This window comes from Corticium candelabrum, chromosome 22 (genome assembly GCF_963422355.1).
Source record: "Corticium candelabrum chromosome 22, ooCorCand1.1, whole genome shotgun sequence".
In the NCBI taxonomy this organism is placed as follows: domain Eukaryota; kingdom Metazoa; phylum Porifera; class Homoscleromorpha; order Homosclerophorida; family Plakinidae; genus Corticium; species Corticium candelabrum.
Window position 1 is genome coordinate 4109247 of NC_085106.1, and position 22500 is coordinate 4131746.

Genomic DNA, 22500 nt, shown 5'->3' on the forward strand with positions numbered 1-22500 from the left:
TCACTCTCGACTGCAGTAGATATGTGTGAGGCTTTAAAGGAAGTGAACCCTTACTGGATTGAAGAGCCTACACACCCGGATGACGTGTTTTCTCATCAAAGTCTTGTCAGAGCTGGCTATCCCGTCGCCATAGGAGAGGGTAATTACTAACCATTTCTGAAACTAATACAGGCCGCTGCCAAAGTTGTGAGAGATTTGATATTAATAAAAACATATTTACTTGCTATTGAAATGTTTTGATCACTGGCACATCAAATGACATTCTTTCTGCCTAACTGTGCAAACCATCCAAGTGAATTCTATATATAACATGTAATAGCCTGTACACTCACACACGTGTTTGTAGAGCTAGAATCAATGTGTAAAAATCTTCAAAATCTTTGAGGAAAATTTTCTCCAAATATAGATCTTTTTCATGCAAGCCTGTATGAAAAATAGATTGTCTAACTATAAATATTGGTGTGATTGATAGACTGATACGCTTATGTTTGCTTTTAGCTATACCAAACCACGTGACATTCAAGAACTTCATGCAGGCACAGGCAGCTAACTTCATTCAGGTATGGACGAAATTCTGTGAGTGCTGCAACTGGATTCTGGTGTGTGTGTGTGTGTGTGTGTGTGTGTGTGTGTGTGTGTGTGTGTGTGTGTGTGTGTGAGTGTGAGACTTGGACATTATATAGAAGACACAGTAAACAACTTGACCAATTTCACATGCAATGTCTTTGCAAAATCGCCACTGTCAAATGGCAAGACATGGTACCCAATACGAGGTTTTGAAAAATGCAACATGCCTGGAATTGAGACTTTGCTACTTCCAGCTCAACTCCGACGGTGTGGCCATCTTGTTCAAAATAAAGGATGATAGAATCCCAAAGGTAGTGTTTTGTGGTCAACTGAAGGAAGATTCTAGAACAGCAGGTGGTCAGAAATTACGCTTTAAAGACACAGTTAAATCCAATTTAAAATCTTGTAATATTGATGTATCAAACTGGGAATGATATGCATCAGACAGATCTCTTGTGGAGATCTTACTGGAAAAAGTCCTTAGAACATTTTGAAGACAAACATTTGAAAAGTATTCAAACCAAAAAAGACAGGAACAGAAGACTGGAGTATTCTCTAAGAGTGGCAACTTCAACTGCAATGTTTGTGAACGCTTCTGCACAGCAAGCATTGGTCTTTGGAAACACCATAACTCCACTGCGTGTGTGTGTGTGTGTGTGTGTGTGTGTGTGTGTGTGTGTGTGCGGTGTGGGTGTGTGTGTGTGTGGTATGTGCGGTGTGGGTGTGTGGTGCGTGGGTGTGGTGCATGTGTGTGTGTGTGTGTGTGTGTGCGTGTATGTGTGTGTGTGTGTGTGTGTGTGTGTGTGTGTGTGTGCGTGTATGTGTGTGTGTGTGTGTCCAACTCTGATAGGTAGATGTGTACCACAATTGTTGATCTTGCCTGAGCTGCTCCACAAACAGCATTGACTAGATCTTGTGTACTGCGCCATAGCTAGCTGCTATTTTGGCAAAAGCAGCACTCTTTAAGTACCAGTTTTTAGGCTAGACAAACGCATGCTTGCATTTATGGGTATATAAACAATTTTAAAACCCCCACAAAAGAGTCCTATCTACAGCCCCGCTGTCATGACTGTCTGTGTGTCTGTCTGTCTGTCTTCCTGTCTGCCTGTGTGCATGTATGCACGTATAAGAGCACTCTGGTTTTTGATGCCATTTATTCTCTGTCCAATGGTATCTTTGCCACATTTGTTGTCTAATTTACTTAGGTTGATCCTTCAAGAACTGGAGGCATCAGCAAGACTATCCTTGTAGCAATGATGGCCAAAAAGTTTTGTCTTCCTGTTGTTCCACATGTTGGTGACATGGGACAAATCAGCCAACACCTAGTATTATTCTACCACATTGCGCTGGGACACGAGAAACTTTTTCTTGAATATATTCCACATCTCAGGAAGTATTTTGTTACTCCTGCCCAAGTCAATGAAGGAGTATACAGGGTGCCCGAAGAACCAGGAGCTAGTAGCGATCTAAGAGACTAACTTCAATAATGTAGTGTATTAGTATTGATGCTCTCTAAGAATGTATGATAGCGCATGCGCATATGTTTTGCCAACATTACATTTATTTTAAGCAACTTTCTTGCACATATTATTTAAAATTGCTGTCAATACTCCATGTCTAGAAATTCTAGAATAGGTCAGTAAACCATACAAGCATTCCTGATTTCAAGAACACAATAGTACAATGAATATTAGGTTGCACGGAGATGAAAAGCAAATGAGTCAAGCTACCATCATCATATCTGCAAGGCTCAGTTGGTTATGTCACAGTTAGTTATGTCACAGTTGGCCACGAGAAGCAATTGCTTGTGCCTTTGTAAAGTAGCGTAATAAGAAAACTGTAAGGGCTGGTACAGACAAATATGTAGAGATTGTAGGAAGCCTATCAAGGGTCTTCACATATGATGTGCTGCTCAATGCAGTTGGGGATAGTATAGTCAACTGGCAGGACAATTAGCTTCCATGCCTTAATATTTAATAGTATACAATACACAACATTACTAAGTTGACTAGTGAATACTGTAGAAAGTAAGTGGGTTAGCAACCCTACATTATCATGTGATGTACTGATAACAGTTGATACTGTTGAGATTCTAATTGTGTTCGCATTACTGGTAAACAATATTAGCAAAATACAATCTATAAGGCATACTCTACACCCTTGATCTACTGATGCAAACTGTGGATTACATGTAGCACACTAATAGAAGCATGATACTTTGAGGGACTGCGACATCTCTCACAATTAGCTAACACACAGGGTGGCCGATCAACCCTTAATAGTCTTTCAAATACAACAAGTACTTGTCCATATTCTCAGTATGCTTAGAATAACACCATCAACAAAAACAGTATTATTAATAACCTCACAAGTCTAAACAGTGTATTTTAGTGGGATTATGGGATAGTGCAGCCCAAACACTGAAATGCAATCTACAAATGTAGAGCTCCCTCATGGTATACCTGTTGAGTTAGTTGCACCTCACGATGGCATAGAATAGAAGGTGTAATCCTCCCTCAATCTTTGACTAAAGACATTGAGTCTGAAAGTAAAAGATCATGTCTGTTGCATCATAGTCTGTGTAGTCAGACCTTAACTCCGCCCTCATGCCATGAAGTATATTCGGCGAGGTTAAGGTCTGGCTACGCGATACTAGTTCCATCAGTGCTAAAATAAGATCTTGAAGAAGTGGGGTCATACAATAAGGGCACTGGTGATGCCTAACCTCCTCGATTTTAGTGGTTGTGTCTTTCAGACAATTAAAAGCGTCATATAGTTTATATGGCCTTAGCTGCAGGCTTTCCTAATTTTGAGGGCCCAGCTATGCCACTACAGTTGCGTGTCACTTATCCAACCCCCTTGGGACAAGACCCTGTTGGATAAGTGAATATGTTGAATAACTGAAGCTGTTACGAACTCAGCTATTGTCCATATTATACTGAATTTTTTCACATTAGGTATACCAAATGTAGATGTGAATTTAAACGAACCAAACGTCTTATCTAAACTAAGTAAGCTCAAGCATGTCAGAGCTATTGTAAACATAACACAATGCATTTCAATAAATACATATCAACGAGTTGAAAAATGGGACTGTAGTAGTATCGTCGAACAAAATGCCAGGCCAATATTTAGAAGAGATGATTTAACTAATCAGGGGCTCCATTATATGCAAGCACACATGCAATGCAATATGAGATACTCAGAGGCAGATCTCAATTTAATATTGAAGAATAGCACTTAACTAGCATGGAGCTTGTTTCTTAGCTAGCTTCTAGTATTTCACTGTTGCAAGTGGAAAGGAAAGAAGCACATTGTAGTTCTAAACCAGTTTAGTAGACATTTTGTATGACAACATGAAACCTTTATATGTCAAGAATTGCTTCAGCCAATGCAAACCAATCATATAAATCCAACAAGTCAGCCATGCATTTCAGAGTTTCAGCACCACAATATCTGCGCTCCTGCCAATAGATACATATGCCCATGGTAGTTGCAGCAGCAATACATACCTTACAGCCAATCATGTCTGGTTATGCCTAGTCACCAATCAACTACTTTCTTTTGTTTAAAGAATAGGCCAGTGGGACTGCCAGGAGGCAAAAAAGCCAAGAAAACTGGAGTCTCCGCACCTGCATATATTCTAGATAAAACGCTAATTATAAAATAGAAAATCACTAAGGAAAAACCTTGTTCAGGAGTAAGGGGAGCTCGATCCCCTGCCATGTCAGTCTTTACCCAGCCAGGACAGCACTGAAAAGCAAGTATATTATTCTTATATAAACAGTAAACTAGCATAGAATCTACAGAGACAAAACAATCTCTCTTTGCATTGTCACAAACAGCATGCTTCCAAATTTGGCTCAAATATATACTATACTGTACTACACATGAACAGGTTGACAACATGCAGCTACAAATAAGTATGTCCCTCAAAAGTAGACTTCGCGCCTCTCTTTTCTATAAGATTAGAAATTAACAACAAGCTGTGGTTCATGAGTGTTGATAATCCAATACATAATTAGTATGGCCAATTAGTAGCAACCACACATAAAACTGTCAATATTTTAAATCACATTCTAGTAATACTGTCAATATTTTCACCTAGCCTTGACACTAAGACCATCCTTGCCTTGCATGGTGGACTATGCGAGAGATTGCATGTCGAGATCACATGACTGGAAAAAGCTGCTACTGCAAGGCAAAGAGTGGCCTAGCGACACACTAGGTCACTTGACGTGAAGCTTACTTTAATTAATTGGATAAATATTGTAAATTAAGTTAATTAATAAAAGAATTATTGATTAATTGAATAATCAGTCATGTGAAATAATGTGTTCCTAGACCATTCTTTGCCTTACAGTTGCAACTTTTGTTTCTGGTTATGTGATATCTACTTGCAATCACACAGATTAGTCCACCACATAAGGCGAAGATGGCCTAGTGCTATCGAGAATAATTTTCACCCAAATTCTGATAGTTAGCTGATTGAAGTAAAATTAGGTAAGTATTGCCACAGTTACCACCCAGTGAGTCAAAAGAACATTTTCAAAATTGCATATAAACCCAATTACATGCCAAACTACTTTATATGGAACAGACACTCTAGTTATTCCCAAAACAGGATTACAAAACTACTAATTTTGATTAACAAATGTCACCACTTTCTAGCAGTTAGTCTATGGAAAGAGGGCTCGGCTCGGCTCCACCATATAAGATGTATAATGCATTTATAAGAGCGTCAACAACAACAACTACCAAATATTGTCATTACATTTTGATGCTTTAAAATCAGATTCATGTCACTTAGCCACTGCATGTCTAACAAAGTCAGTATTTGGTTGGTTACTTACACTGTTCACAAGAATGTCCTCTTTGTCTCCAGTTGACATTTGTCTTGCACTAACTTTGGTCAAAGCAGCAAGTCCAACCTTAGACGTTCCATATGCTACAAACAGAAAGAACATAAGATTGCTCCAGTGCCATTTTGTTAGTGAGTGGTTGGCACTGTGCACACAGATATTGTACATGGCTGGACATCATTCCAGGTATTCACTCCTGCAGTAATTACAGAAACCAGTGCTTCTTGGATCTACTTGAATCCTGCATAGAATCATTCCTTCTGTCTACACAATCTTAATGGTCTAAGCACATCTGAAACAGGGTATGATTCTGATGCACAATACACCTTACTAACCAGACAGATCGTGTTGAGCACGACACACACATTATAATAGAAAGAGCCGCCCTATTCTTAATTAGACAGAAGCTAAACATCTTAAAAATGAGATGGCAATGTAATTACTGCTACTGTAACTAAAAAAATTTCAGTGGCATAAAAATTTTGGTGTGTCCTAAATATTCTGTTTTGGTAGTAACCAATTTTCAGTGAAAGTACTTGGAAGCTTGCACACTGCACTAGAAATACATTTACGCAGTTGTGCAACACAATAGCAGGTGTGAACTAGCTACCTAGTTAGATAATAATTGCAACAGTTCACACTGACTTTGTTGCTGGGTGTCAGAGGTTTGACAATGTTGACAAATTTAGGTAGAGATTTAATTTAGGTACATCATAGGCCATAGTGAAATTACCGAAACTATATCGCCACTAAGAATTTCTTAGTTTACAGTACTTGTATTAGTATAAATGCATGTGTGTTGTTTAAGAGTAATACAGTAAACGTCTGTTGTTACCTGAGAAAGGATTAGGCCATCCTTTTTCAACATGGACGCCAGCTTCAACATCTCTATAATTCAATTACAATCAGGGCATACTCATAAATTGCAAATTAAAAGTGCCTTACGAAACAAACTGATTCATTAACATCTCCAGTTCGCTTTCAGTTAGTGAGTCTGAGGCAAACTGCTGTTGAAGATTTGGCTTCAGTATCTTCAAATGACCAGCAGATGATGCAACATTCACTACCCTTCAAATCAGCAAATCGAGATTAATAATAATAATAATAATAATAATAATAATAATAATATATTTTGTTTCATACCACTACAGGTACAGTGCTCTAGGCCAGACAAGATACATAAAACTAACAATTAAAAATAGATAATCATAGAAGAAAATAAACGTAGAAGAATAAATAGACATAAATTAAGGTTTAAGACAAACTGTCACAAACTAAACAGATGTCAATCTTCTGTACAGTACTATTGAAAATTGATTAGCAAAGCATGCACACAGAAGCAACTAACTCTAATGTAGGTAGAGATAATGTGAATACAAAATTCATAAAAATTGCTGTGCATTTTATAGCTTAGATCATTTCTAGCTATTCAGTAACACAATCAAAATACTCAACCACTAAAATCAGGGTTCTAGATCAGCATGTTAAGGCAGAGCGGCCTGCTACGTCTTCAGACCTGCCCACTACACCTTCACACCTGCCCACTACGCCTTCAACCTACACGCTACCCCTTCAATATACTAGCTGGCATAATGTCTCTGTTCATACCTGTGAAACGTTTATCAACAGCAATAATGGAGAAGAAGGTGGAGACTTGTCAATCATGAGTCTCAATTGCATACCTATAGTACTGTAATTGGATTTGCTGCCTAGTGTAATTAAGTTAAGAATATAATCCATACCTTACTATCAGTCTGCCTCAGTGTGATTATAGAGAATGAGTTTCAGTCAGTACACCAAAAGCAAATGGTTTACAAAAGGTAAGGTCCTAAACCACTCCCCAAGCCAGCGTACATGTTTATTTCAAAATTGTTACAGACAACACCAACATGCCACGCCCACGTGACAAAATCATGTGCCACGCCCATACTGCTATACTCCTCCCTAAAAAATCTTGGCTAGAACCCTGAAAATGCAATACTGTACTGTACCAACAACTTGCACAATTATCTACTCATGTTGTAAATCATATAATCAATATTCGCAAGTTCAAAAGCTTGTTTGAAACATGTCCCCAGACAAACGAACAACACAAGCCAGCATGCAAAGGGCTAAAACCAGCAATAAGCTATCATTTTTCATTTTGGTAACATACTACCTTCACAACTGCCAACTGTCACAAGCAAAAAGTGCAGCAAAATTACTTCACATTCAGCACATAGAGCACAAAAAACGTTAGAAAGAAATCTTCTAACCTAGCATGAGGTCTCAGTAGTGGAAATAAAGCTCGGCACACATTAAGTGTACCAGTGAAGTTGACACAAACTGTTTCTCGAGCTTGCTCTGCCAAAGGAGCAGTGCTTGCTGGCTAAAAAAACCCACCAACCATAAATTTAGTTATCTTCATTCAGTTGTTGATGATGCATGTAACAGCTGACCTTGTAGGAAATAGCTGCATTATTCACCAAGACGTCTAAGCCCCCATATTTCTTTTCAAGAAAATTTTTGAACTCCTGAATGCTTTTGGAATTTGATATGTCAAGCTGCTGGTAAATGACTCTTATGCCTTGTTTCTCCAAATCATTTTGAGATTGTTGTCCTCTAGAAGGATCACGAGCTGCAACAAAAACCAACTACAGTTGTGACCAAAATATTCAAATGCTTTACAATCAGTTATCTTGTTATCTGCATTGCATTCATATAAAAAGATTTAGTCATTTAACAACAATAACATCATTACTTGCCAATAGATGACTCAGTTAATTTAGTGTAATCAAGACAAACACTTAATTAAATGCTGTCACAGACAGACTGATAAACAGACTGACATACAAGGTTGAAACCAACAGATAAACATTGTCACAAACAGACAGCTATACAAAAAGCTAGACAGCTAGCAGTCATAGCAGTAGCGGATACAGGAGACACACAGAGCGACACATGCGACCTCTTCTGAATGATGCTGAACTACAGAGCATACTGACTCAGCATACATGTTTAGCTACGTAAGTGAACTGTACTACATTTGATGTACAGCTGATCAAGCCGTTTCAGGAATCTCCAGTGCATGAACTCCCGTAGCTACGCCACATTCATTCTGACTTCCAGCAACGAGACATGTGCCTCGCACTTCATCTGATCACATAGCTGGCACATTTTCTGCACGTGTCACACATTCTACATGCAAGTGCCAACGAAGCCTGGTCGAGTTGAGTGTACTATAAGCCACTTATCCGTGCTAAGTTCGAAGTCTTGATTTCTGCGCTACTCACAATGTTGACTCATTCTACCTCCGTTTTCTGAAAAAACTGCATGCACTCTTTTGACAACATTCCCTGTAAATTGCTTCAAACCTGACAGAGCTGAACACGAAAGTGCTACTTGACCATATTGGTGGTTCACACAGGCTAAGTGGGCAAGCCCAAGAGGGGCCTGCAGTGGTCTATGTTTCGTCACGACACAATTGCAGAACAACTTGTACCAGAAGATGCACAAAATTTGTGCTCTGTTGCCGCTGTTGGAGATGGCAATTGTCTCTTCAGGGCATTCTCTACTCTGTTTAGCAGAAAGGAGAGAAAAGATTACATTAATCTAAGGGTCCGTACAGCTATTGAGTTATACACTAATACCTTGGTTATCTGGCCCTCAAAGTTCCGAGGACATCGATCTACCGTGCAGTCCCAGCGATCACGTGTGAAAACTTTTTTACATAAAAGCGCATGTGCAATTTTGCATCCATGGAAATGGTGACCAGTAAGCGAAGGCAGTCTGCCCTTACACTTGAGAAAAAGAGAGAAATCGAGAAAAGGAAGTCTCAATGTCGTGTAGCTGAGATTTTGAACTGCCGAAGTCACCTGTTGGAGACATTTGGAAAGATTGAGAATAGATCATGTTCGGTGCAGAGAACACAAATGTCGCCAAGCAGCGGTGTAGTCTCGCATAGCCAAACCCCCTCCGCCATGTCATACTTCCGGGCAAAATGGGGTCTGGTGAACAGCCTTTGATGTCGCTGTGTAACGCATAGCCAGAAATCGGCTATCTAAAGAGACCGGATTTGGTTTCTTAAGCCCTGTCCACACTGGCAACTGGATCACGATCCAATCGCGATAAATCCAATCCACATCGCAAAATGGTTTCAATCGCAATCAGGTTGAATCCAATTAGAAATTGCGGGCGTTACCTCCACGTATGCTATGCGTGAAGACAGAACATCTAATGCTCCTCACTTGTTTTTGTTCTCGCTCACCTTACGTCGCTGTATCAACGCTTTCCACAAGCAAAGAAGCTACACGTACACATCGGTCATCAGTCAGGTGATATCAAAATGAAGTGGAGGTAGCGTTTTCAAAGTGCAGTGTGGATGCTCGCTATCCCAATTGGATCGTGATCCATTGTGGTCTAGTGTAGACAAGGCTTTAAATGCTTCACCATAGACTGCAAGCAGTGCAATCCTATGTCAACTAGCTTCTCTTGTTTCATACAGAATAACTTGAAGACTGCAGCAAGAGTTGTTGCTGTTTGTAAAATCTACAAGTCTACAGCAACAATAAAACGCCGCCGTGGGAACGTAGACGTTGACAGGCTCGACGTTGTAGGTCTAGCATTGCACACTCATGTCACAACTGAGACTGAATGCAAACGCACTGGATAGATGAGAACGCACTCGATGCTGTTTGCTGTTTTGACGTCTAGAGTGGCCGCAAACAGTCCAGAGTGAACGATATCTGGTCCTGGAATTGAAGGCGTTGGAGATGACGTCATTGAAAACAAGATGAGCCGTCTTCCTGTGTTTGGATAATCATCTCATGTGTTTTGTGCATTGCTTTACATCGAGTATATTCGCATTCAGTCTCCGTTGTGACACAAGCACAAAATGCTACGTACAACGACAATCATGACAGATTGCCTAATTAGCTAAGAGATCGAAGCCTGTCCACGTCAACTTTCCCGTGGCTGTGTTTAATTGTTGCTGTAGACATGCAGATTTCACAAACAGCAACGACTCTAGCTGCAGTCTTGGAGTTGTTTGTTCCCTACGCAACAAGAGCAGCTAATTGAGATAGGATTGCACTGATTGCATACCAATCTGGTCTTTGGTAAAGCGTTTAACCAACCAAATCTGCTCTTTGGATAGCCGATTTCTGGCTACGTGGCACAGTGACATGAAAGGCTGTTCACCAGACCCCATTTTGCCCAGAACACGGCGCAAAGGGGTCTGGCTACACAAGACTAGCGGCGGTGTATCATACGTGGATCACAGTTGACTATCGGTGTATTTTGTTCAGCTAAGGTCCAAGGAAGCAGCTGTCCCATCCACTATTATTCAATAGAAAACACTTGTTATGTTCAAGTCACTATACCCTGATCTATGATGATATATACACAACATGAAACATAACATATTGTTAATTTGACCCTCTGAGATATGGATATTTCCCAGTTGCAAACGGTGCCTGGTCCCAAGGTCCCCGGATACCCGACGTATTAGTGTAGTAAACAACATGTTGCTTTAGCTAAACTGTCTTCTGGTAGATTAAATATTTACACTTTAATCACTAGGTTTCGTCTGATTGTGCGGCAATATATAGAGCACACACCTTAAATTCAATGATTGGCTAAACTCACACATAACTGAGGATATTTTGTCAGTAACGTCTGGCAGTGACTTATCAGTTTTATCATTAATTCATATTTTAGTGGAAGGCTCTTCCAGACTCCAGGTCATCCTGCATGACCCCATCTAAGATTTTCTGTATCCGCTCCTGGCTAGGCTGACAGAGAAATACAAACAGACAGAGAGATAAAGAGATTTGTTTTATTTTCAAAAATTGTCTACTATAGTACACAACACATTGGCAGCAAATTAAAACTTTCAAAAATAACTAATGCATGGAAGATGCCCACTGTCCACAAGCAGCATAGAAAAGTCCCACATTTCCAAACAACTTAATTAATAGTGTTTGCAATCAGTCTCCTGTAGCAGCCAAATGGACAAAAGATTCACCAAGAGATTATTACCCTACATGATCATGTACAATGTCCCAATACCAAACATTTGAGATTATCCAAAGTGACAAAAGTGTACATAGTTATAGGCATGTTCCCAGGTTGCCTGGAAACCCCAGAGTAAAAGTCAAAGTTCGTCGTACGATTGAGACAAACAACACACAGCGAGAAATAAGTTGTCTATAACTAAGGTATAGAATATAACGACGTTGACAATAATTATAATGGTTTTCAATTAATAGATGACCTCATTGTTATTAACATTGACTGGAATCTTCCTGCCTACTATATTAAACACCTGTGTAGTACCATACTATGTAGTACTCATGCAGCACTGACCGCCAATCAATGTTGAGTCACTATTATGAAGTGGCAAGACTACTTGTCGTTGACTAATACTTGTGAAATTGTTTACAAAAACATGTACACGTACAGATAGAAACAACACAATTAATTAATTAATTAATTAATTAGCTATTGACTAACAGCCTTAATTTCGTACCTGCTAAAATCACATCTCCCTCGAACTGTGTGGCAAGAGATTTGACTATAGCAAATCCAATCCCCTTATTTCCACCAGTTACCTGAACAATACATGGAAATTCTACACAACAAAACATTAGCCATTTATTGGTAGTACCACGGCCACTCTTGAAGCACTCATTTCGAACAGCAGCGGATAGTGTCTGCGCAGTCGTTTGTGCAAGCAAACAAACTTATCTAGCAAGACTATAAAAGACAAACCTAAATCTACATACGGGACTCTAGTCAAGTTCCCGGAAGCTCTTCGCCTCGAGTGTCCAGCCGATGGCGACAATGCACCCGATGACAGGCCCTGAGGGGCAGATGTCTACGAGCAAAAGCAGTTTACGCATTTGATAGAGAAGCTGTTTGAGTAAATGGAGTCTCATTGGCGGTGTACAAAAGGCAAATAAAGGCTAGAGGTTGGATGTGTTTTTCAACAAAAACTTGTGTTTCACTTTGGAAAAAGAGTTAGATATTGTAATCGGTATCTGTGTGGATGCATTGTGGCCGGTACGATATTGAGTATTTTGACTAACGGAAATTGTATTCTGCACCTAATAATTTATAAATATGAAAAATTAAAATTTCAATTTTGATTTTTCAAAGATTTAAATTTTAAAATGCAATGCCAATTTTAAAAAATGAAAACGTTAACTAAAAATTTAAAAACCAAAAATTTGAAATTGAAATTTGAAAATTTAAAATTTAAAAATTTTTTAATTTCATTTTTTGACAATTTTTAATTTAAAATTTATAAATTTAAAATTTAAATTTTCAATTTTCAAATTTAAATTTCTCAATTTTTAGCATTTAAATTTTTAATTTTTTATTTAACGTTTTCATATATCTAACTATATATAGTTGGAGATCAAGTTTTTGAAAATTAATTAATTAATGAAGTTAATACAGAAGCGGCTAAAGCTGCTTTGAATGGGAGGAACAAAAATTTGGTCACAGACTGCCGCCATTTTAATTTTAACTGAATATGGTGGTTTGTCATTGCATTTGTCACAGAAAGTAGCCTGAGCGGCATTCACACAAATGATCACGACAATGTGTGTATATCAAGCGAGTCAACTTTGCTAAAACGAAAGAGTCCAGTATATTGGAGGGGCAATGCTCCCAGATGCCTCTTTTGCTCCCCAGTTCCACCGTCCTTGTGATGATTTTAACTAAGACGCTGTCTATTATATTTATATTATATACAAAGCGAAGCGTTTACAAAGAAGAAGTGCTTAGAAATTAAAAATATAAACATTTATTATTGTCTATGAGCAAATCTTGGGATTACATGCACGTACTCAACCACAGAAAGATTACATGAAATCCTGCAACTGAAATAAGGGATAACTTTGGGATGATAGAGTCAATAGAAAGAGAGGTATTGCTTAGTTAATTAGTTTGGACATTTCAGATGCTTTGGGTAGATTACCAGAATGGCAGAGACCAAACGTGTCTAGTTTTGTATTGATTTGACAAGTAGCACTCTTTCATATTGTCAAATTATGCTGGAGGACAGAGTCACTAATTAAAGATATGATAATTCTTAGCATTCGAAAGTAAGATTGGTATCCATGCAGTAGCTCAAGCAGGAAAGAATGGTATTCAGTAACCTGACAGAGTTTGGAACTGCTACTGTTTATCTGTTAGGCCTAGAACTACATGTAGTTGCAAGCAGAAATTTAAAGTCTTGGAGTTTTGTATACATATCGAGTCGGAAACAGATACGCCCCAACTGCACAATGAGCATGCAAGACGCGCTTGTGAATACTTCAGTTTCTCAGCCATGTATATAATACTCAAATCCTGTCGTAGGTTTAGGCTAGACAACAATTCTGAATTTATGAGCAGACATTAAAACGTACTGACAGTGGTAAACAACAAGTAATTTCGTTCCAACTGCTGCAAATGCTCGAAGAATAAAATACCAAATGACGTAACCAAACTGATAAACGCAGTGCTTAGACTATAGTTCAGACGAAAGTGCTGCACTAACGATAAGTAATGAGATAGAATGGAAATGCTTTGTCATTATTGTATGTGACGTAGATACGGCTACTGACACTGATGCCTGTAACGGTATCGTATCTTACTGTGTGACCGCTGGAAGATCTTTTCTCTGGTGGCATTCGCAGAGATTTATCGCCAGGATGATTGATAGACTCTCCAGTTAGCACTTTAGCTAGAAACATCTGTTTTCCCCAAAGACTTCGGTAACAGAAACCGTCAGAATAGCTCGCGTTCACTGCAAAGTAGCAACCCCAACCCCATCTTCCAGCGCAAAATCTCATGTCAAATCCTTCTTCACTCAAGTAGATTTTGTCAGGATTTGTTGAACTTGTTCCATGAAACAAATTCTTCTCTTTGACACTGTCCTCGCTCTTTTCTTTCATGCGTTCCATGTGTTGACAATACTTGCGCCACAACCAAACATTTTGAATTCGTTCAAGTTTGACAATTTGAACCTAAATATTTACCCAGAAAACATTACATGCGCCAACATTGGTGGTTACAGAGATAGGGTGCGAATGCCGTTACCTCGGGCATACTTTCACGCATTTTGTTTAGAACACGTCTGTATTCTTCTCCTGCAGGATTGACCAATTTTAAAGTAGGCTGGTTGGGATCAACTGGTAGCTCCCATTCAGAAGGTGACTTCCATTCAGGCTGCGTTGAGGACTCCTGGAGTTTAATAATTTTATCCTACAAATCATTTAACACGTTAATAAATTAAATTGTTGTTAATTTACACAATTTATACTTGCAAGTCTTGTACAAATTTGTCTACACGACTCTTAAACCCTCCAACTGTTGCAACTGATGATCCACTGTCGGGTGATTGTGAAAATTTTATTCTTAATCCGTACGCTTCGCCATATTGCTTGATTATCGTTTGAATGCTGGTTGTTAAACTTTTAGGAATAGGTACCGCTTTTGTTTTCATTGCCTCTCTAATCAACACAGTTAACTCCGATACTGCCAATTCAACATCAGTTGGTTGCCCACGAACATCTACGTCGAAAGACATTGCCAAGTATGGAAAGCTACAACTCGTGTTTGCACAGGCGGCTTGTCTTTTTATTGGTCGCTTCATATTTGTTGAGTTGTTCGTTTGTTCCATTTTCTGCAGATCAATCGTGTAAGTGTACTTATTTGGTGTTATATAAATTCTGCTCTGCCCCTTAGCGCGTGCCGTTTCTATTGCGGAAGAGAAGAATTTGTCATACGGTTTGTGGCTACCGTCATTTTCTTTATACAACCACGCGCAACTGTCAGTAGCAACGATTCGTTTAATTTGCCTCATTTTGAACGTTCTAGCGTTGGTTTGTATCATGGAACTAAAATCTACCTTGTAGGTAAACATTTTAGTTTGAATGATCGCTGTCTTGGCGCTAGCCTGAAATTGTTCTTCTAGTGCTCTGGCAGCTGCTTCATCATAATGGGTAAAACCGCCACTGTCGTTTTTGTACAACCAATAAAATGATATTTCCGGTGGCTGCAGGTCTGGAAGTTTGCCAATTGTGGAAACGTCGGAACTAAATTTATTTTCAAATTCTTCGACCAGTGTAGGATCAGGAGGCAAAACAATCTCGATCTTACTCACACTAGAATCAGAGCAAGACTCGAGATATTGTTGACTTGCTCGTATCGTAATTTCTGCGCATTCCCTAATTGGCAATTGAGATGAACCAGCCCTTAAGGCAGGTATAGCTACAGTAGTCGCGTTGCGTGTCCCTGCTTCACGCAATGAGCTTGAGACGGCAGCCCAAAACGACTCACGATCCCTAGAGTTGAAAGTTGATGCAACGCAACTGGGAACGACAGCAAATACGAGCCACTCGCATCTCAACTCTCCAGCTTCGATTGCTACAGAACTACCTTCGGCTGCCATTCCGTGCAATTCAACGTAATCATTCAGCTGACTTCGGATAGAGATGCCTCCTGCGTTTGACAAAATCTTTGCCAAACCTGTTGTTGTGTCGAGACTAGAGTTTGCGGCACAAATGATAGCATCTACTTCAGTGTCCAGCATGTTCTTGATTCTAAGTTCTAAAACTCTTTCTTGACCAGCATTGGTAATTAGACGTTTGGCAACTAGACCCCTTTCTGGCCATTTTATTTCAACACAGTTTTTGATCTCCAACCTTCTAATACTCGACCCAACTGCAAAATTTTGAAAAGCAACTGCTTCAACAGAATCAAAATGTACCATTTCTGTTGTAAAACTGCGCGTCAATTCTAGAGCTTTCGAAGAGAGCCACTGAAGAACTGTGGATACCCCATTTTGTGACCCAATCATTGCAATAGGGTCATCTTTCTCTTTCTCAACACGGACATTCACTTTCTTAGCAAAAGAATACAATTCAGGACGGATCTTCTTCCAGATACATGACGATACTAAAGGATCGGTTTCAAAGATCTTTTTCACCTTCCATTCTCGTTCTCTCACTTCTGTTGGGTGCCTGGAATAGCATAATAGATCATAACCGTTTAGACATTAGTATGTAAAGAGTATGCAATGTTAATATACCATTTGTAATTCAATACTGCGAAATCAGTTGCAGTTGATAAAGGTGATAAGTGAGATAAAGATTTTTTCAAATTCAGTTTCACTCTGTTGCCTCTAATCACCACGCCTTCCATTTCGTTTATTGCCAATTTTGCATGCTCTTCCATATCAAAGTTGACAAAACCAAATTGTTTGGAGTTTCCGTATATATCGCGCTCGACTGTGATTGATTTGATTTGATGTTTGTACTGCCGGAACGCTTGTTCAATGTCTCTCTCGTTCGTCTCACTACCAAGAGATCCGATCCAAATAGCTCCTGGCCGTGCTGGGGTCGTTTCACGGACAAACGCCGATGGAGCAGCTGGAGGCGAAGACCAAAACCCTTTCTTCTCCTGGAGCCTGACTTCGATTTTCTTACCCATAAATTCTCTGCCACAATAGCGTCTTACAGCAGCTTTTGCGTCAGTCAGGTTACGAAAATTCACAAATGCATATAGTTGCGATGAATGTGGTTTGACGACAACACTGGTAATATGCCCGGCTTTCGAAAAGAAATTCGAGAGCTTAGCTTCTGTCACTCTTGGGTGTAGATTACCTACCCACAGAGATCCGGGTGTTTCGGAAAGACGTGAAGAAGTGTCAAAACTAGTGGAAGGCGGAAATGTATCCCAATCTTTGTAGTATCGGCGACTCATGTCTCAGCGTCCTATAAAAAATAGATAAATATTTTTACTGCAAGTGCAGCAGACATATTGTGTAAAATTATTCTACCATTTAAAATTTTAAACTTTATATTTATATTGGAACTGTAACAATATAACGAGTGGAATAACTATTATGTTGACTAATAGACAGTAACTGTTATAGATGCTTTATCGATGTCGCCAGTATAATAATAAACGATACGTGCCGTGCGTACCATTCGATGCCAGGAATGGGCAGTTTGAATTTGGTAGCGATCCGATGCGCCGTACTAGAGAAATTCGAGTGCGAGTGCGGGGTTCGATCGACAAGAAATCGCGTCTTCCCGCGCAAGACGAAAACTAGTTCCGTCGTTGTCGGCCTCCACCAATTCGACGTGGAGATCAGACTTGGGGCGGCGGAGATACGCGCGACACACACACACACACACACACACACACACACACACACACACACACACACACACACACACACACACACACACACACACACACACACACACACCGTCTTTATATGTGTGTGTGTATATATATATATATATATATATATATATATATATATATATATATATATATATATATATATATATATATATGTATGTATGTATGTATGTATGTGATGTAAGTAAAGAAAAAGAACTGAACTAATTTAATTAGTCTACCTAGAGTGTCGGTGAACCAAATGGTTCCTGTGAGCAAAATAGGCTGCGCTATATGACGGCCCCGACGGTTACCGAAGGCGGGAACAAAATAGTCCCATGCATGTAAACGAAATTGGGGCAATTATGAACAAAATGTCTCCGTGAGTATGAGTGCCTAAGTTCCCGTATGCATTAGTACCTAAGTCCCCGTGATCAATTAGGTACCGATATAGACCCCGTGAGAAAATCCCTAGTCCCCGTAAGCATATCCCTAGTCCCCATGAGCAATTGCAAGTTCCTAGTCCCTGTGAACCAAACAGTCCCTTACATAAAGAAAGAATCGTGAACGTTACCATGCAGTTTTCCAGCCGTATCTAACGCAATCACACAAAAGAGCAGATCTCTTGCACATCATAGTAAAGCCCTATCCACTGTGAAACGATGTATGCCGCGCCTAATTGACAAAAACGCTATCTATACAACAAAAAAGACTTACCAAAAGATCGTTTGAAGTTCTGGTAAAATCAACCGACTTGTAGGCATACAGTATAGAACACTGTCTAGTCAAAATCGAAGCAAATAGCGAGCGCATGCGCATCAGCCGCGACAGTCATCCGAGCCTGACAGTCCTCAGTGCACTAGACCGTATTACGTTACTAGTTACAGTCAGTAGTGCGCTCGACAACCAAAACACATGCCTAATGGCTATTTAGTTAGTGACCTACATGAAAACTGTGAGTATGCGGCTGCGAAAGTCACTCTAGGCGTCGTGGTCGATCCGATAGTGTTGTGAGTGGTGCGGCCTTGCTGTTTAGGTGTCTCTATACTTCCGATTACGTCTTAGCTTTATCGCTGCTATTCGGTATTCTTGAAATGCAAACACGCCTTTTGGGTCCCCTCAATTTACAATATAAACGCAACAAAATCACAATTGCACTACACTGTCGATCTCACCTTTACTTTCTTGATCAGTTAACTTCGATGACAGCTGGCGTCTGATTTTCCGGTTGTCAAGTCCCGTACAAGCACACCCTTCAAATTATGTCACTCTCTTCCGCTGTAGCCTCGTACCAGACCCTCTCGCGCCGTCGTGCCCGGTTCCCGTATAACAGGGCAACGCCGGAGAGGGTCTGGGGTCATCCAGCCTACTTTCTTTACCTAGTGTCACCCCACGTCATCTAAGCGTTACCCACGTCACCAACGTCAACACTTTCATGCTCTTAGTTAATTATGAATCCATCCTTCCATCAAGGTTAAGCTCCCTGTGATATCCGATTGCATACATTCACTGTTTACATTTCGTTCTTGTAGCTGCATGGGAAGGGAGTCATTTTATGGCATGGAATAAGATTCATTCACAGAACGAGCTCGATCCTGAGTTCGATTCACGTTATCTGAAGCTGTGAAATCTAATGTGATTCGATCCGCAGTCTAGGTAGCTTGGAGTGAGGATGCACTAGGCGCCGCTCTATTACTGTGCTAGGCTACGAGAACAATATACGATAAGGGAGCTCGTGTACGATTCGGGAGCATTTGGAGCCTGGCAGCGCGTACGCAGTGTTGACTATATAACTTCCGCTCTCCTAGAGAGCTCGAGGAAATCTTCTCTCCCAGAGAGGTTGGCAAATACGTAGAACTTGCGCTGGGACAGGATACCAGCACTGAAAGGAAACAATTAGAGCACGAATGGAAGGTCAAGACGGTTGGAAGACATTCCGTGTGACACATGAGAATAAGTATTATACTAATCGTATTAGTAGCCTGAGGGTTAGTGACATACAAGCTAATTTGATCATCTAAAGCATAAACGGTAAAGGAATGATCCCAGACCCTCTCCGACGTTGTCGTGCTATACGGGACCGGGCACGACGGCGTGAGAGGGTCTGGTACGAGGCTATTTCACTGTGACACGTCCAACATCGAGACGTTACTATGGCATCTGACTTAAATTTTTAACATTCAAAATGCGGTTACTAAACTCGGATTGGCTAGCCTTTGTAAAACTAGCAATTGAGTTTCGAAAGCCATCTAGTTCAGGTACAGTATACAGTTTGTTGCACTACCTAGATATTGAAATAGCCTCGACACTACTAAAATTTAGGACGCCTTACTTTCCTTTGAATGGTCTTTCCACGTAAAGATAGCAATGGGGAGTCTCCGGTGACCTTGTCTCCGCACATGCCTGAAAGCGTCTCTAGAGTTAGCCTCGTGTAGCCAGCCATGTCTACTCTGTTGGTGTGGCATGTGACTCAAACTTGCACCATTTGAAAGCATATGACAAGCCGGGTATACCTTTTTCATAGGCCTTCTTAACGCGTGCTTATAGGCTAGGGGCTGGAGTGGGACGGAGCCACACGTGAAGAGAGCATATTGGAGAGTATTTCAAGTTTTTCGCGCGCGGAATAGCCTATATTGTTGTAACAAGTTCTCAGAAGTTGACTGCACTAGTAGTCTACTATCAGAGTACAGAAAGCAAATTAGAGGTTAGGCATGGGGTGGGTAGTTGAATGGATTTGTTTTTAACAACAGCTATTTCAATTTGGAATAATAGAGCTAGAAATCGTAATCAGTATAGCACATTTTCTACAAAAAAGAATTTTGTGACGCGAAAATGCGAGTACAGAGGAAGAAATGTGCGTGAACAAAATAGTACCCGGTAAACAAAATAGCAGCGAATGTGAACAAAATCGTGGCCGTGAATGAACAAAATAGTATCCGTGAACAAAACATGGGCTGTACATCATGTCTCCTGTCTAGACAGCCATCAGGGAGGGTTTTCTTCCGGTGCTTATATATAGGATGGCCGGACTCGAGCAATTCTCTGACAAAGGCGGAAAGAGACTGGCTCGATTACGAAAGTCTTTAGGAACTACAATTCTCTGACATAAAATATATTTTATTGCACACCATAAAATAGTGCAGTTCCCTCAATAAAGGCAGACAAAGAATACTAAACAATCACACTACAGTCAAGTCACAATGAATAGGCACTGATAATGTGTTAAAACCTATAAAAGCACGTGCATGGTCTGTTTAACTAACACTTTGTTTAGGTGAACACAAACAACCTTAATTAATTAGCTCTATGGGTGCCATTGCCATGGTGATGGTGCAGTGTACCAATTGTGGCACCAGGCTTGGCATGGGTCTTAGACACTTGTCATTTACGGCTTAAACTTTTTAATAGTCTATATATGATGATAGTTGTCTACTGATTTAATGATGACATTGGTCCGTGTCCACTTGCTCTCCTGTGTGATGCAAGGCTCGCACCAGAACGTCAAGGACAAGTACACGTATTCGTCACATCAGAAACCTATATAGGCTCTTATAGACAGCTAATGCTGTGTAAGGCATTTTGCAATCATTGATTTAATTGAAGGCAACTTATGTAGCATTTACTTAGCCAATTTTTCCAGTTTGAGATTTGCGCAACTTGCTGATATTATTATAAATATTAATCAAGTGGCTTCAGAAACCGTTTTGTGGCCAAAATTTTGGCACCAGCCATACATAGATCCGACAACACTGAATTCTGCCTTTGAGATACAAAGTCCCGTGCACGACACCATAGACACTCGCAATGCCAACACATATATAGACAACTGGCTGAGAAGCACATGCAGGCAGTTTATCTAATCAAATGAAAGTAGATCGGCTAGGTGGCGCTGACACGTGACTAGCTGCCTTGCTTCGTTTTTTCACAGGTTCACTTACTTTCTGTTCTCTACGACCTTGAACTCGGGACTCAGTAATCTGAATTGAATCACAAGGTGGTCCATGCTACGATCTTTTAGTGATTACAGCAATTATCTATATACGCTTGCGTTGACCTTTATCTAAAATGGAAATTCGCAATGCATCCGTTGTTTGCAGGAATTTTGCAATGACCTTTGTACTGTTCGAATTCACAGAATGTGGCATTCTATTTTTGAGGGGTTTCAGTGAAGTTTGTAACAGACGAAGAATGAATAGAGAAGCACAACACTGCTAAATCCTTTGCTGGTGTACGGGTATGTAATCATATCTCGTCACGTGATAATGTTTGGCAAACTAATGTTTTAGTCCAACCCACTGGTCTCAGCTAAGGTTTCCAATGCAGTCGTGTAAAGAAAGGGTGCGAAGCACCTCGTCTCCAGACTGGTGTACTCACAGGTCAGTCGATTCGTCCGACAAACAGACGCGCTGTCGTGGACAATACACGTCCTCCTTCGCAAATTCCCGTGGAGCGCCAAATTTTTGTGGAAGACGAAACTATTATTGTAGCTGCAACAACATTGCCTAGCCAATCACACCGAGAGTTCAAGCTGTCAGACTGCGGAACCGCCACTATGCAGAAAGTAACACTGTGGAACAATAAAAATGTTACAAGTCAGGTTTCATGCAACTACACGTGTACAGCATGACGCCTAACTCTCACCAGCACCTTCGCTCTCTAGACGTCTGGTTTTGGGTTGGAAAACATGCACGTGCAAATGACTAGGCGTTGTTTCTAAGGCCTAAATCCTTGTGTAAAGTGGTGGACTAAACCACATGTACAGGATGTACGCCCTGAGCAGCTAGCAGACAAAGAGAGGTGGAGCCTTATAATAAGAACAAGTCTCGTCTATTGGTCAGAATAGCTTCATTTGCATCTGATCTAATCGAGCATAAATACGGTCGTATGTACTGTCGGTCGTCACCACCCT

The 22500-nt window shown here is 40.3% G+C and overlaps 3 protein-coding genes across 4 annotated transcripts in view; 1 reads left to right on the forward strand and 2 right to left on the reverse strand.

The window, feature by feature from the left end:
- The window catches only part of LOC134197620 (mitochondrial enolase superfamily member 1-like), a 2388-nt gene extending 274 nt beyond the window's left edge, over positions 1 to 2114 (forward strand). Inside the window, exons 2-4 of the mRNA XM_062666965.1 lie at positions 1 to 139; positions 499 to 560; positions 1773 to 2114. The exon at positions 1 to 139 is cut by the window's left edge and continues 6 nt beyond it. Of these exons, the coding sequence (XP_062522949.1) occupies positions 1 to 139; positions 499 to 560; positions 1773 to 2045 (474 nt within the window). The 3' untranslated portion in view covers positions 2046 to 2114. The remainder of the gene's footprint in view (positions 140 to 498; positions 561 to 1772) is intronic.
- Positions 1 to 12195, reverse strand: part of LOC134197180 (carbonyl reductase [NADPH] 1-like) — a 14363-nt gene extending 2168 nt beyond the window's left edge. The window contains exons 1-9 of one of the 2 annotated variants that reach the window (XM_062666455.1): positions 12076 to 12195; positions 11938 to 12019; positions 7868 to 8046; positions 7685 to 7797; positions 6375 to 6497; positions 6265 to 6317; positions 5421 to 5515; positions 4257 to 4320; positions 3916 to 4199 (exon numbers count right to left, since the gene is read on the reverse strand). In XM_062666455.1, coding sequence (XP_062522439.1) covers positions 4111 to 4199; positions 4257 to 4320; positions 5421 to 5515; positions 6265 to 6317; positions 6375 to 6497; positions 7685 to 7797; positions 7868 to 8046; positions 11938 to 12019; positions 12076 to 12099 — 822 coding nt within the window. In that variant the 5' untranslated portion in view covers positions 12100 to 12195 and the 3' untranslated portion in view covers positions 3916 to 4110. Of the gene's footprint in view, positions 1 to 3915; positions 4200 to 4256; positions 4321 to 5420; positions 5516 to 6264; positions 6318 to 6374; positions 6498 to 7684; positions 7798 to 7867; positions 8047 to 11937; positions 12020 to 12075 lie in introns of those variants that run through there. The other variant, XR_009972607.1, reaches the window with a different exon arrangement.
- Positions 12196 to 13745: 1550 nt separating this feature from the next.
- On the reverse strand, positions 13746 to 17165 carry LOC134197299 (uncharacterized). Its single transcript, XM_062666591.1, has 4 exons — positions 16492 to 17165; positions 14722 to 16423; positions 14499 to 14663; positions 13746 to 14425 (listed from the first exon to the last, which is right to left on the reverse strand). The coding sequence occupies exons 1-4, from the start codon at positions 17163 to 17165 to the stop codon at positions 13952 to 13954; spliced, it is 3015 nt and encodes a 1004-aa protein (XP_062522575.1). The 3' UTR covers positions 13746 to 13951.
- Positions 17166 to 22500: the final 5335 nt, after the last annotated feature.

Coding starts and splice junctions, on each gene's coding strand:
- LOC134197299 (XM_062666591.1), bottom strand. CDS start 17,165: ATGAGTCGCCGATACTACAAAGATTGGGATACATTTCCGCCTTCCACT. Junction 16,424..16,491: donor GCAGTATTGAATTACAAATG/GTATATTAACAT, acceptor ATGCTATTCCAG/GCACCCAACAGAAGTGAGAG. Junction 14,426..14,498: donor TGCGTGAAAGTATGCCCGAG/GTAACGGCATTC, acceptor GTAAATATTTAG/GTTCAAATTGTCAAACTTGA.